The sequence below is a fragment of the Thamnophis sirtalis genome, unplaced genomic scaffold (assembly GCF_051295495.1).
Source record: "Thamnophis sirtalis isolate CommonGarterSnake01/CBP01778 unplaced genomic scaffold, rThaSir2_p1.2 scaffold_9, whole genome shotgun sequence".
In the NCBI taxonomy this organism is placed as follows: Eukaryota; Metazoa; Chordata; class Lepidosauria; order Squamata; family Natricidae; genus Thamnophis; species Thamnophis sirtalis.
In genome coordinates, this window is record NW_028261389.1 from 71,340,050 (window position 1) to 71,352,415 (window position 12,366).

A 12,366-nucleotide genomic window follows, 5' to 3' on the forward strand; every position below is an offset into this window, starting at 1 on the left:
CCTTCCTCCTCTTCCCATCTTCCCCCATAACAGCAACCATATGAGGTGGGTTGGACTGAGAAAGACTCAGTCATCCAGCCGGTGTTCAGAGAAGGCAGGACTGGAAGTTTCAGTGTTCTGGTTTCTAGGCGAGCAGCTTATTAACCCTACACCAAACTCTCTTTCTTAAAACTCTTCACAGTTAATTAACCTCTTTGCAGTTCCATTCCTGTAGCTGTTTGGGACCCTTATAAGAGATGTAGATGAAATGGGGACCCAGGATATTCGCACCAGAATATCAAGGTATGTAAAAAGAGAAGTCACCTTCTGGTTGGTGATTCAATCAAAAACAGCACTACAAAAATCAGATTAGGAACACGAATTGAAATAGGGAAGAAAATGGTAGGTGAGCACCTGTCTACCCTAGACGAGTTCAAATCACCAGGACTGGACGGATTACACCGCAGGGTTCTGAAGGAACTGGCAGATGGGATCTCAGAACCACTGAACTATATCTTTCAGAGATCCTGGAGCACCGGGGAACTGCCAGAAGACTGGAAAAGAGCTGATGTGGTTTCCATCTTCAAAAAAGGGGGAAAAAATAGATCCACCTATCAGCCTGATCTCAATACCAGGAAAGATTCTGGAAAAGATAATCAAGCAACGAATTAGCGAACACCTAGAAGCAAACAAAGTAATAAATGTTCGTCTCCTCTCCCAGATGGCTCAGGAACAATTTTATACTGTGGTTTCGATCGGTATTGGGACTGAGGAGGCCTGGAGCAGTAACAAACATCTGTAATTGTTCTTGTGATGGTAGTGAAATCTCCCTGGACTCCTCTTGACTCAGTAAATGAAAATTATTTCCATGGGCATGTATTTATTTATTTATTTAATCGTAATTTGCCCAACAAAAACAAAAACAGGTATAAAATAAAAATGCAATGATAGGGGTGATAGGCACGTTGGTGCACTTATGCATACCCCCCCTCTACGGACCTCTCTTAAGTATGAAGTAAGGTCCACGGAAGTCCATTTGGGACTGAAAGTGTGAAAATTTGTAGCTGAGACCACTGAATCAGGTAGACCATTCCAGACTTGGACAACTCTATTTACAAAAATGGCATTTTTTACAGTCAAGTTTAGAACGATTTACACTGAGTTTAAAGTGGTTATTCGTGCACGTGTTATTGCGATTAAAACAGAAAAAAGTCATTTACAGGTCAAACATTACTACATACAATTTTGTATGCAACACCTTGGTCTGACTGCAAGCAACGCAGTTCTAGGTTATCCAAACCACAACTTCCAAGCCTAGTAGCATAAGGAATTCTATTGTGTACAGAAGAGTGCGAAACCTTTTTCTCGCGAAGTACTTCTGAACCCGCTCGGTTTCCGCTGATTTGAGTTCCTTTGCTAATGAGAGAGGCCTAATTGGTTTGGGAGAGCCACATTAGGAGTATCTGTGAAAACCAGTTTGATGTAGCGGTGAAGGAAACAGGCTAGCCACCAGGCGACTATGAATTCTAGTCCTCCCTTAGCCATGAAAGCGGGCTGGGTGACTTTGGGCCAGTCCTTCTCAGCCCAACCCATCGCACAGAGTTGTTGTCGTTGTCGTGAGGAAAAGAGGAGGAAGGAGGAATATGATTGCTGCCTTGAGTTATGAAAATAAGTAACTAATAATAAGATATTAATAATTTATATTAATTAATAAATAAGGTGGATTAAAAATAACAATAGTTTATAGAAGTTCTTTCCCAAGAGTTCAACTGCATTGATTAACAGGTATCTTTGGGGCTTGGGATAGTCAGAAACACCGGGGGGGGGGGGGAGTTGTGAAGCAACAGGAGAACAATTATAATGCTCTGGATAATGAGTGTTCAGAAATGACATCACATGCATGGCATTGGCAATGCATGGACTGTTCTGATAAGTCATATTTCTCAAATAACTACACCGTAGCAAGTATTACAATCTCCACTGCAATTCCATACATGCGTATAGCACAGGGATGTCAAACTCAAGGTCTGGGGGCCAGATCTGGCCTGTGGTGCGCTTAGAACTGGCCCATGGAGCCGCCCTGAAAATAGTGACGGACCGGACCCCAGTGCCTCTGTCAAAGAAAACACAGCTTGTGAGGGCCGTGTATGTCCTCCCATCTCTGTTTTTGCTGGCGGAGGGTTGCAGGAGGCTATCGCAGCCAAAAACAGAGCTCGTGAGGGCTACGCATCCCCATCCCTCCCCCACGACCCCAGTTTTTGCTGGCAGAGGGTTCCAGGAGGCCACTGCAGCAGAAAAAGGAGCTCAGGAGCCCGTTTTCGCTGGCAGAGCGCCCAGGTCACTACAGGCGTCCCCGACATGAATGACATCATGCTGGCCACGCCTCTCCCCCCCCTCCTGAGGTCAAATACAACCCTGATGTGGCCCTCAATGAAATGGAGTTTGACACCCCTGGTATAGCAGGCAATAAAAGTCAAAAAGTACTGTATTTTTTGGGACTATAAGACGCACCGGAGTATAAGATGCACCAAGATTTTGAAGAGGCAAATTTAAAAAAAAAGGTTTTACACTCTGCAGACTTCCCAAAATTGGCTGGTTTTTTTCCAAAATGGGACCGTGTTTTTTTTTTTCAAAAAAGGGGCATGCATAGCCTTTAGAGGCTTGTAGAGTGCTCCTGGGGGGGGGTGGTCCCCCCAAAACGAGCAAAAAACAGGTCCTTTTTTGTTTAAAAAAAAGGCATAGGAGGCTTATAGAGTGCTTCTGGGGGAGGGGGGAAATTGAGCAAAAAACGGCCCATTTTTCACTCATTTCTGCCTTCCCCAGCCCCCAGGAGCACTCAGGAATCCTCCTAAAGGCTATGCACGGCCATTTTGGTGAAAGGGGCGCAGTTTCAGGAGGCAAAAAAACGCTGTATTCAGTGTATAAGACGCACCCAGATTTTCAGCCTCTTTTTTGAGGGAAAAAGGTGCGTCTTATACTCCGAAAAATGCGGTAGTTTATGTTGAGCTCAGCTCCCAGTGATTTCATGGTCTTGGAGCCCATCTAGTTTTCTCAGCAACCGTGCAGAAAGTATTTGCCATTTCTTTTTTCCACCATGTTTTTTTTTTTTCCTTGTTGACCCGCCAATCCAGCTTTCAACCTCAGGGATGCTTCCCACTCAACCAAGAGCAAATTTTGACCTTGCTTAAATATTTTTAAGGTCAGCTAAGGCGGTGTGCCCTCTGGCGTGACTTAGAAGAACGTAACTGCCCTGTGCGTTTTTGTTTTTTTTTAAGTTAGCTTTTTTAATTAATCTGGAGTCGTGCTGTGTATCTCGTTATCCTGCTTGGTTTTCAAGTATTGTTTGCTAGTTTCTGAAACCGGAGAAATGGCAGTTAAATTTTTCTGGCCTGCCTGAACGTTGCATGTCACAGGATCTCTGTCTGACATACCTAACTTTCCAAAACTAGAATAGCAGTTCCATGTACTCGGGGTCAGACTCTGGCCTCTTTAAATATACAAAGCAGGCTAACAGGGAGGGATTAGCGAAATCCTGGCAGCTTCTCACTTCTCTCCCTTCTCACACCCGATTGCCCTTCGCTGTGGGCACACTGTGTTTGAAGGTCTGCCTGTCATCAGTGGCTTTATAACAATCACTCATGATCATCTTATGACCCAACTGAAAAGGGGCAAAAATTTATTAACTGCCGGCAGGGGTAAATATTTCTATAGCAATTGATTTGCTTACATGCTTACTGCTTCCCCTTCCCTATCTTATTGTTTTACAGGCGGTCCTTGACTTAAATCACAACTGGGACTGGAATTTTGGTTACTAACCAGTGTGGTGGCTGAGCACGCTATCGTGTAACCGGATCCAATTTTACAATCTTTTTTTTTTTTTTGCGGCAGTCGTTAAGCGAATCACATGGTTAAGTGAATCCGTTTTTCCGTATTGACTTTGCTTGTCGGAAATTGGCTGAGGAAGCTGGAAAGTGTGAACATGTGACTGCAGGACATTGCAACAGGTCAGAGGTGAGCCTGTTGTCAATCTCCCAAATTGCAATCGCTTGACCACACCGGGGAGGGGGGGGGGGTTGAGTGCGACAAGTTGTAACTTTAAGAACAGGTTCTAAGCAACACTTTTCAGTGCCATTGTAACTCCAAATGTGAAAGCTTGTAAGTCAAGGACTACTGAACTTTCTCTTTTATAAACTACTTGGACAAAGGGTTAAGATTCCAAAATTAATCCGTTTTTTTCTCTTTTTTTCCTTTCCCCCCTTCCCTTAGATTTTTCCAGTTTAAGTTGTCAAGAAAGGGGGAATATTAGCTAATCTTCAGTTAGTGGCGATGGAGTCTAGCTACTGTGTTTTCCCGAAAATAAGACGGGGTCTTGCTTTCTTTTGATCCCTGAAATAAGCATGTGGCCTTATTTTCAGGGAGGTCCAATTATTTTTGAAGTGCAGGCGGCAGTGAGTGTGGTCACTTCATGGCTTCTGCTGTGTTGCATTATTTTCGGGGAGGGCTTATTATCCAGGGAGGTCTTATTTTGGGGAAAACAGGATAGCTATCTCTAAATCTTGAGTCAACATTTTTTGAGTTAGAGTTTATTGGTGGTTGAAGGTGGGTGTAATGTTTCCCAAAGCATAGAACATAGATGTTTTACAAGGTGGGCATTGGAACATTTCTTCCTTAACTTTGTGTGCCAGCCTTTCAAAGACCGATACATGAAGGACTTTCTTTGCCTATCTCTAGAACTGCTGGAATCTTTGTAGGCAACACTTTTGTCAAAGAACATTCACCGTTTCTTCTGTTTTTAAATGTTACTGGGTTTCTCTCTACAGAGGGCAATTTCTTTGTCTGCTAGCTTAGTACGGTACTTCTGGGATGTTTGTGCTGTTATGCGATCAGTTTTCTTAACCTTATTTTGTACTAGCTGGATACCTGTGCTTCGCTACGAAACTTATGTGATCGGGCTTGATTAGAACAGAGTTCTATTCAGTTGGGGAGGGGGAGTAGAATGTCTACACTCCCAGACTGCAGGCTGGATGAGTCACGTACTGGCCATGCCCACTCCCGGTTTAGCAAAGGGAGGGGGAGTAGAAGGTCTAACTCCTTAGCATCAGAGTGTGTTAATATAACGCAACTGGAAGTTGGAACAGAGTTCATTTCAGGTGAGGAGGGGGAGTAGAACTCCTTAGGATCAGAGCATGTTAATATAATACTATATATGAAATACTAATGATCAGATGGTCATTTAAAAAAAAAACCTCTTTTAGCGAGCCTCTAGAACCCAATAGGAGCCTGCGTGCCAAATTTCAAGTTTGTAGGATTTACAGTTCTGGAGATTTTGTGATGAGTGAGTGGTATTTGGCACACACACACACACACACACACACACACACACACACACACATTATCTTAAAGAAAATCAAAGACCCATGCCCTTGTCCTACTTTAACTTGAAAGTAAGGTCAGTGAAATTTATTTGGACACAACTAGCCCTTGGTAAAAACAAATCTTCAGTAATTCACTCACCTGGAACCCAAACCTCTTGTGCTTGCTGGGACTGGGTTCAAGACAGATACTTTAAAAAGTTGGATATGGCTGCCTGCTGAACTCCTGTGTGGGAAAAGATGCCCAATGAGAGCATCCAAGCTACGAAATTATTTGGCTTTCACCCTTATAGAGGTGATTTTGCAAAATACCAGTCTAAAGAAAGCCTTCCTATAACATAAAGTGACAGAAACAGCAAATAAGATGAATTAGATTAGGAGTTTTCATAGGTGATCAGTATGCTTTTGTTAGCACATGTAGTAACAAAACAGGAAGACTAAAATGAAATATTACTTCTTTAAAACCAACATAGGCACTGCTAGAGGTAAGTCATCAGAAAGTCCTGTTCTAATGAATAATCAGCAAGAGTAACTCTTTGGTGATGTTCTTCCTTGAGATTCAATGGTACTTTCTTGATTCCTTTATGGTAGAGGTGGGGAACGATGGCCCCTTTAGGACTTGTGGACTTTAACGCCCAGAATTCATGCATTCATGCATGGCTAGGTCAGGAATTCTGGGAGTTGAAGTCCACAAGTCCTAAAGGGGTCATCGTTCCCCACCCCTGCTTTACAGGCAAAGCCAACTCAAATAGTAAAACAAAGATGTTTGCTCTGTTTAATATGCCCAGGTGGGAGGAATGCCTATGAGAAGGAAAGAGCCTTATTCAATCCAACCATTAAATATTTGAGATGGCAAATGAAGTGAGGAAATCAGGAAAGAAGAAAGGAACATTGGCTCCATCTGGTAGTTCGCGCTAGGCAGAAGGGATTTTAATGTATGCCCTGGCTTCTGGTTATGTCATGGCTGATCAGCCTTTTTTTGCCACCACGGATTATACCTTTTTTATGTTTGGCCTGCAGAGGGGGGGGCAATCTCGATGGGGCAGGCGAGGCATCATTTTTGAGGAGGGTTAAGGGTGGATGAGGGACGTGGTGGCCCCTGGGCTAAGACGCTGAGCTTGTCAATCAGAAAGGTCGGCAGTTCAGTGGTTCGAATCCCTAGCGCCACGTAACGGAGTGAGCTCCCGTTACTTGTCCCAGCTTCTGCCAACCTAGCAGTTTGAAAGCACAGACAAAATGCAAGTAGAAAAATAGGAACCACCTTTGGTGGGAAGGTAACAGCGTTCCGTCCGCCTTCGGCATTTAGTCATGCGCATTGGGAGGAAACGGTGAATGTCTGTTCTGTTCATGGGCCTGAATGCTTGCTTGGCAGATTTCTCCCCAGGGAAGGGAGATTCTAGGATCCGAATCACTCGAAGATGTTCAAAAGGCAGTGCGGCTAAGTTTCTCAGGGGTTTTTGGCCGTTGGTTTCTGGTACTTCCTTCCAAATTAAGTATAAATTTCAACCTCAGCCACTTTAAAATGGTGGACTTCAACTCCCAAAATTCCCTAGGGACTTTTGGGAGTTCAAGTCCACCCATCTAAAAGTTGCTGAGGGTGAAAAACCTTGCTCTAAAAGCATAGCAGGCTGGAGGGGAGCGGGATGTGCTAAAAATTATGCACATAATGGTGACGTTCCTGGGTGAGCATTTAAAAAGAGGATGTGTAGACCGACCAAAAATCTCTGTCGGGCATTGTTTGCAAAGATGTCCTGGCTAAATCCTTTGACCAGCCAATAGAAATGAATTACATTTTAAAGAGACATCATTTACCATATTTTTGGAGTATAAGACGCACCTTCCCCACCCTAAGAGTGGGTGAAAATTTAGGTGCATCTTATAGACCGACTATGGGCATTTTGGGGCTCCTAAGCCCTCCGCATGTTGCATTTTCGCCCTTCCCGGCCCCCAGAAGCACTGCAGTGCTCTGCACGTCCCATTTTAGCCAAAAACGGGCCTATTTTTGGGCTCCTAAGCCCTCCGCATGTTGCATTTTCACCCTCCCAGACCCCCAGAAGCACTCTGCAGGCCAAAAACAGGTGCGTTTTTGGAAAAAAACATGCCCATTTTTGGCGAAAATGGCCCATGCTGAGGACAACAGAGTGCTTCTGGGGGCCTCGGAGGGCAAAAACGCAACACGCAGAGGCCAAAAACTATTTTTTTTCTTGTTTTCCTCCTGTAAATTTAGGTGTGTCTTATAGTCCGGTGCATCTTATAGTCCGAAAAATATGGTATTTTGGGGGAAAGACTCCTATGCCTGCCCCTCCTCTGAAATGCAACCTTGGATGGCCCACAACAACCCATTGCGCAATGCAACAACCCACAGGCTCCAACCTCAACCTCTCCCATCACCATTCAATCAGAATCGTTGAGTTTCAGGAAACGGTAGATACAAATGGCAAATTTTATTTTAGTTTCATGTTCACGTTTGAGCTGTCAGAAATAAGATCCCGAGGTGGCACTTACAGTGACCCAGGTTTCCAGCCACAAGAAAGGGCATTTGTGTATTGAGCCGTGGTGGCGCAGTGGTTAGAATGAGGTACTGCAGGCTACTTCTACTGACTGCCGGCTGCCTGCAGTTTGGCAGTTCAAATCTCATCAGGCTCAAGGTTGACTCAGCCTTCCATCCTTCCGAGGTCAATAAAATGAGGAGCCAGATTGTTGGGAGGCAATATGCTGACTCTGTAAACCACTTAGAGAGGGCGGTAAAGCACCGTGAAGCGGTATATAAGTCTAAGGGCTGTTGCTATTGTCCATGAATCTTTGGATGTGACCTTTGTCTTAAGGTGATGGTTTCCTCCTCAAGCCATTGCTGGAGTTTTGTTGCCTCCAAAACATAGAGGGCCTCTATGCAAATAGACCAAAACGCTTAGGCATAAGGAGTAGAGAGGGTTACCCCCTTCCCCAAATGAATGAAAGCTTAGTTTGGCTTGCAAAACCCTTGTTTGCCTTTCAGACACCTGACTCATGCTAATGGAAACACTTGACCTCATCAAAATGGCGGACTTAGAATGCAGCCAGCTCTGCCCCTTTGCTCCCTTAAAGGACTATAAAGATCCTCTTCCTTTATCTTAAGAAATTTTGCAAGAGATGGAGAGCATGAAAGAACTTTCACCGTCTATAAACGCGGAAAGCTCTGGAGTATTAACTGACTTCCAGTCGCTGGGAAATGGTTCAGACGGATCCGTCCACGCAGGTAAAAACCTTTCAATTGTTACCCGATAATAAAAAAAATTTAAAAGATGATGAAATTTAAATTCAGATTGTCTGTAAGCAGAGCGTGGCCCTTCCTTTGATTTTATCTTACATCACGTAGATAAATTTGATTTAATGGCTTCATTCTCTAAAAAGCAAGCGATAACCTAAGGAAGCTTAGCTGATGGGCATCATTTTGTATTGCCTGTATTTTGTGTAGATAAAGTTTGCTTTAAGTGCTTTATTTTCTAAATTGCATAGACAGAAACTAGTTTTTTGGGGGGGACCTAGGATCCTTTTAGAAATAATTTTGCATGCTCTGAATTCGGACAGGAATGTTATGTGCTGTCACTTGTTACAATTTAAATTGTACAAATGCTCTGGAGTAAATTTTGTGATAGTAATTAGCATTTCTAGTCAGGCCCCCATCTGGGCTGTTCCCCATCCTATAAAGTCTGGTGTGCTTTTCATTTTGTTTGGAATTCTTTTTGAGAGGAGAAGAAGAGATGAGGGTTAGAAAAGAAAGACCAGATACTGAGCAGAGCACAATTCTTACAATTCTTGCTCTTAAGATGCACTGATAACGTTACCTAGTTGGGTAACGAAACGTTTGCAAGAAAGTTCGGAGAGTACTAAGGACCCCCCTCATTTCAACCCTGAGATATAAATATTCTCCTTTATTGATACAAACTAAAGTTTATTGGGAAGAAACCTGCATTTTTATCCCAGAAGGGTACATGGCAGTGTCTTAAATTCATTTTTGACAAGAATTAAACGAAATTAAATTCAAATGAAACAAAAATACCTCCTTTATGTAAACTTTACATTCCACGGTGGTGCGGCGATGGTGTATAGTAGTCCAAAAGTGACATTTTCTGTTAACCGAAGTCGCTTTTGCCCCGTATTATGTTGCCCCGTGTGCCAAACTCTAAACTGAACCTTGAACTAATTGTCTGGATTATTTAGCAAACTAGCTATTTGTTTCAGAGTGTAAGGCAACAACTAACGGATAAAGGGAAAACATCAAGCTTTGGAGTGAGATTAGTCTGAGCTACATAATAGGAAACATACAGTCTGGGAAGGCGGTGAAGCTCCTTCAATTGAAGTTTAGAAGCAGAAGACACAGTATATTATCCTTCAGGAATGGCTCAACAGTAGGTGCTCTGTTTTGGCAAGGCCTGGGCTGGGCGAATTCTTGCCCCCGTGAATATTCCTGCTTTGATTCCCGATTCATGCTATTCAGATTTTTATTTGGGAGGGCTGGAGGGTTGGTTTTCAGGACTGAGGGACGCGGTGGCTCAGTGGCTAAGACGCTGAGCTTGTTGATCAGAAAGGTCAGCAGTTTGGCGGTTCGAATCCCTAGCGCCGCGTAGCGAAGTGAGCTCCCGTTACTTGTCCCAGCTTCTCCCAACCTAGCAGTTCGAAAGCAGGTAAAAATGCAAGTAGAAAAATAGGAACCACCTTTGGTGGGAAGGTAACAGCCTTCCGTGCGCCCTCGGCGTTTAGTCATGCCGGCCACATGACCACGGAAACGTCTTCGGACAGCGCTGGCTCTTCGGCTTTGAGACGGAGATGAGCACCGCCCCCTAGAGTCGGGAACAACTAGCACATAGGTGCGAGGGGAACCTTTAACCAGGACTGAGAAAGTGATAAAAAGATATCCATTGTCTTCCAGTAATTTGGGTTTCTTTTGTGCAAGCAGCCTGAGATTGTGCTGCAGAAAATTTGATGAGAAAAATATCCAAATTATGGTCGGGGGGACGATGTTTGGCTTAAAAAGAAAACAAAAAAAGTAGAAATACCGGAAGTTAGGTCTTTACCCATGAGTCCCCCAGCTCTCTCAAATGGGGAAACGTACATTATTTCCAGTTTTGCAACCCCTGTAATACATCAGCAGAAAACCTTCTGTGGCTTGCTGGTGATTTTGAAGGCTCTGTTTCTTCCTGCAAGCTGAGAATCTTCGCCTGCCCCGCCGCTAAAAGTTTCCAGAAAGAAAGTATATAGAGGGGCGAGAAAATTCAGTTCAGGCCTTCAGTTCCGGTGATGGGAAGCCACATAGTTGTCTCACTCTTGGTTCTCCTTCCAACAATTATGTCAGACATGACTTATTTTCCTTTGCTTTCTGTATTCCTTTTTTTTTTTTTTTGCTTTACAAGCGCAGTCTGTGCCTTAAGTTTCCCTCGGTAGACGTCATTCCTACCATCACCTGCCTGAGTTTGCACTAAGAGCGAACCAATGGGTCCATTGGACATGTGCCCGGATGAAATATTCCCTGCCTTTTCTGTTCTTCCGACAACCCCATAACATTCTCAGGCAACGGATGGGTTTTAAAACCTTCCCTTCCTCCGGAGGCTTTTTCTGAGGTGATATGGGGGGTCTGTAAGCTTTTGGGGCTCCTCCGTTCCTGATTCATGCCTCTTGATCATCTAAAGCCGAGATGGGGAATTATGGCCCTCTTACGACTTGTGGACTTCAACTCCCAGAGTTCCATGCTGGCTCAGGAATTCTGGGAGTTGAAGTCCACAAGTCCTAAAAGGGCCATAATTCCCCCACCCCTGATTTAGAGCGTCCTATTGGCTAGAACTACTCAGGTAGGTTGGTTTCCAGGTAGGGGGGGGGATGAGGATGACAAAAGCTGAAGGTCCCTCTTTCTTCCCTTTGCAGATTCCTTCTCACCAGCATCAAGCCCCTCATCTGTGAATCTCGCTGCTCTTCCAAGCAGCAAAGAGGAGCTCCCCAATGTGGCCTTAAACATTGAATGTAGAATCTGTGGAGATAAAGCCTCAGGCTATCACTATGGAGTCCATGCTTGCGAAGGTTGTAAGGTACGTCACCCACCTACAGGGTTGAATTTGGTTGTTTTTGTTGTTTTTGCAGAGACATTCAACATTATAGGAAGCTTGGATGATAGCATAAAGAGACAGTTGTTAGCAGAGTTATGGAGAAGAATAAAAATGAGATTCCCCCCCCCCCCTCATTGTGTAGAACAGGGGTGTCAAACTCAATTCCATTGACGGGCCGCATCAGGGTTGTATTTGACCTGTGGGGGGAAATGTGGCCTGGGTGGGCATGGCCAGCTCGACATCACTTGTGTCAGAGGCATCTGTGGTGGCCAAGTGCTAAGGGTTCACCGACAAATGCGTGCTGAGGAAACCACGCCGCGACGAAACAACATTCTGCGACGCGAAAACGTTATAACCCTAACCCTAACCTCTAACATTTTCGCGTCCCACTATGTTGTTTTTTTCATCGCGATGCGGTTTCATTGGCACGCATTTGGAGGGCGCGCATTTGGCGGGCGTGCATTTGGCGGGTCACAAGTGCTAAGTCACGACTTCCCCCAGACCCTCCCTCACTCTCATTATAATTTCCTTCCTTCCTTCCTTCCTTCCTTCCTTCCTTCCTTCCCTCCTTCCCTCCCTCCCTCCCTCCCTCCCTCTTCATTCTTCTTTCTTCTTCCTTCCCCTCTTGCCTTATTTTTCCTTCCTTGCTCTCTTCCTGTCTTTCCTCCTTTTTCTTTGTCTTTCCTCTTCCCCTTTCTCCTTTCCCGTCCCTTCTTGCATGCTCAAATGCAAAAGGGGAAACATTTCCCCTTTTGTTTTCTTTTTAATTCGTTTTGCTAGCCCTCTGCCAGCGTGCCCCCCCCTTCCATTCTTGGCCACGGCAGCCTCCCGCAGCCTTCTGCCAGCAAAAATGGAGCTCCGTTTTTTCCTGGCGGAGGCACCGTGGGCACTGTTTCCAGGGTAGCCCCACAGGCCAGATCCAGAGCCTTGAGGGTTGA

General features: G+C 44.6%; 1 protein-coding gene across 4 annotated transcripts in view; it reads left to right on the forward strand.

Annotated features, from left to right (window-relative positions):
- PPARA (peroxisome proliferator activated receptor alpha) overlaps nt 1-12,366 on the forward strand; it is a 56,221-nt gene that overhangs the window by 19,310 nt on the left and 24,545 nt on the right. For 3 of the 4 annotated variants that reach the window (XM_087722231.1, XM_087722232.1, XM_087722233.1), the window contains exons 3-4: nt 8,347-8,586; nt 11,250-11,410. In XM_087722231.1, coding sequence (XP_087578357.1) covers nt 8,481-8,586; nt 11,250-11,410 — 267 coding nt within the window. In that variant the 5' untranslated portion in view covers nt 8,347-8,480. The remainder of the gene's footprint in view (nt 1-8,346; nt 8,587-11,249; nt 11,411-12,366) is intronic. The other variant, XM_087722236.1, reaches the window with a different exon arrangement.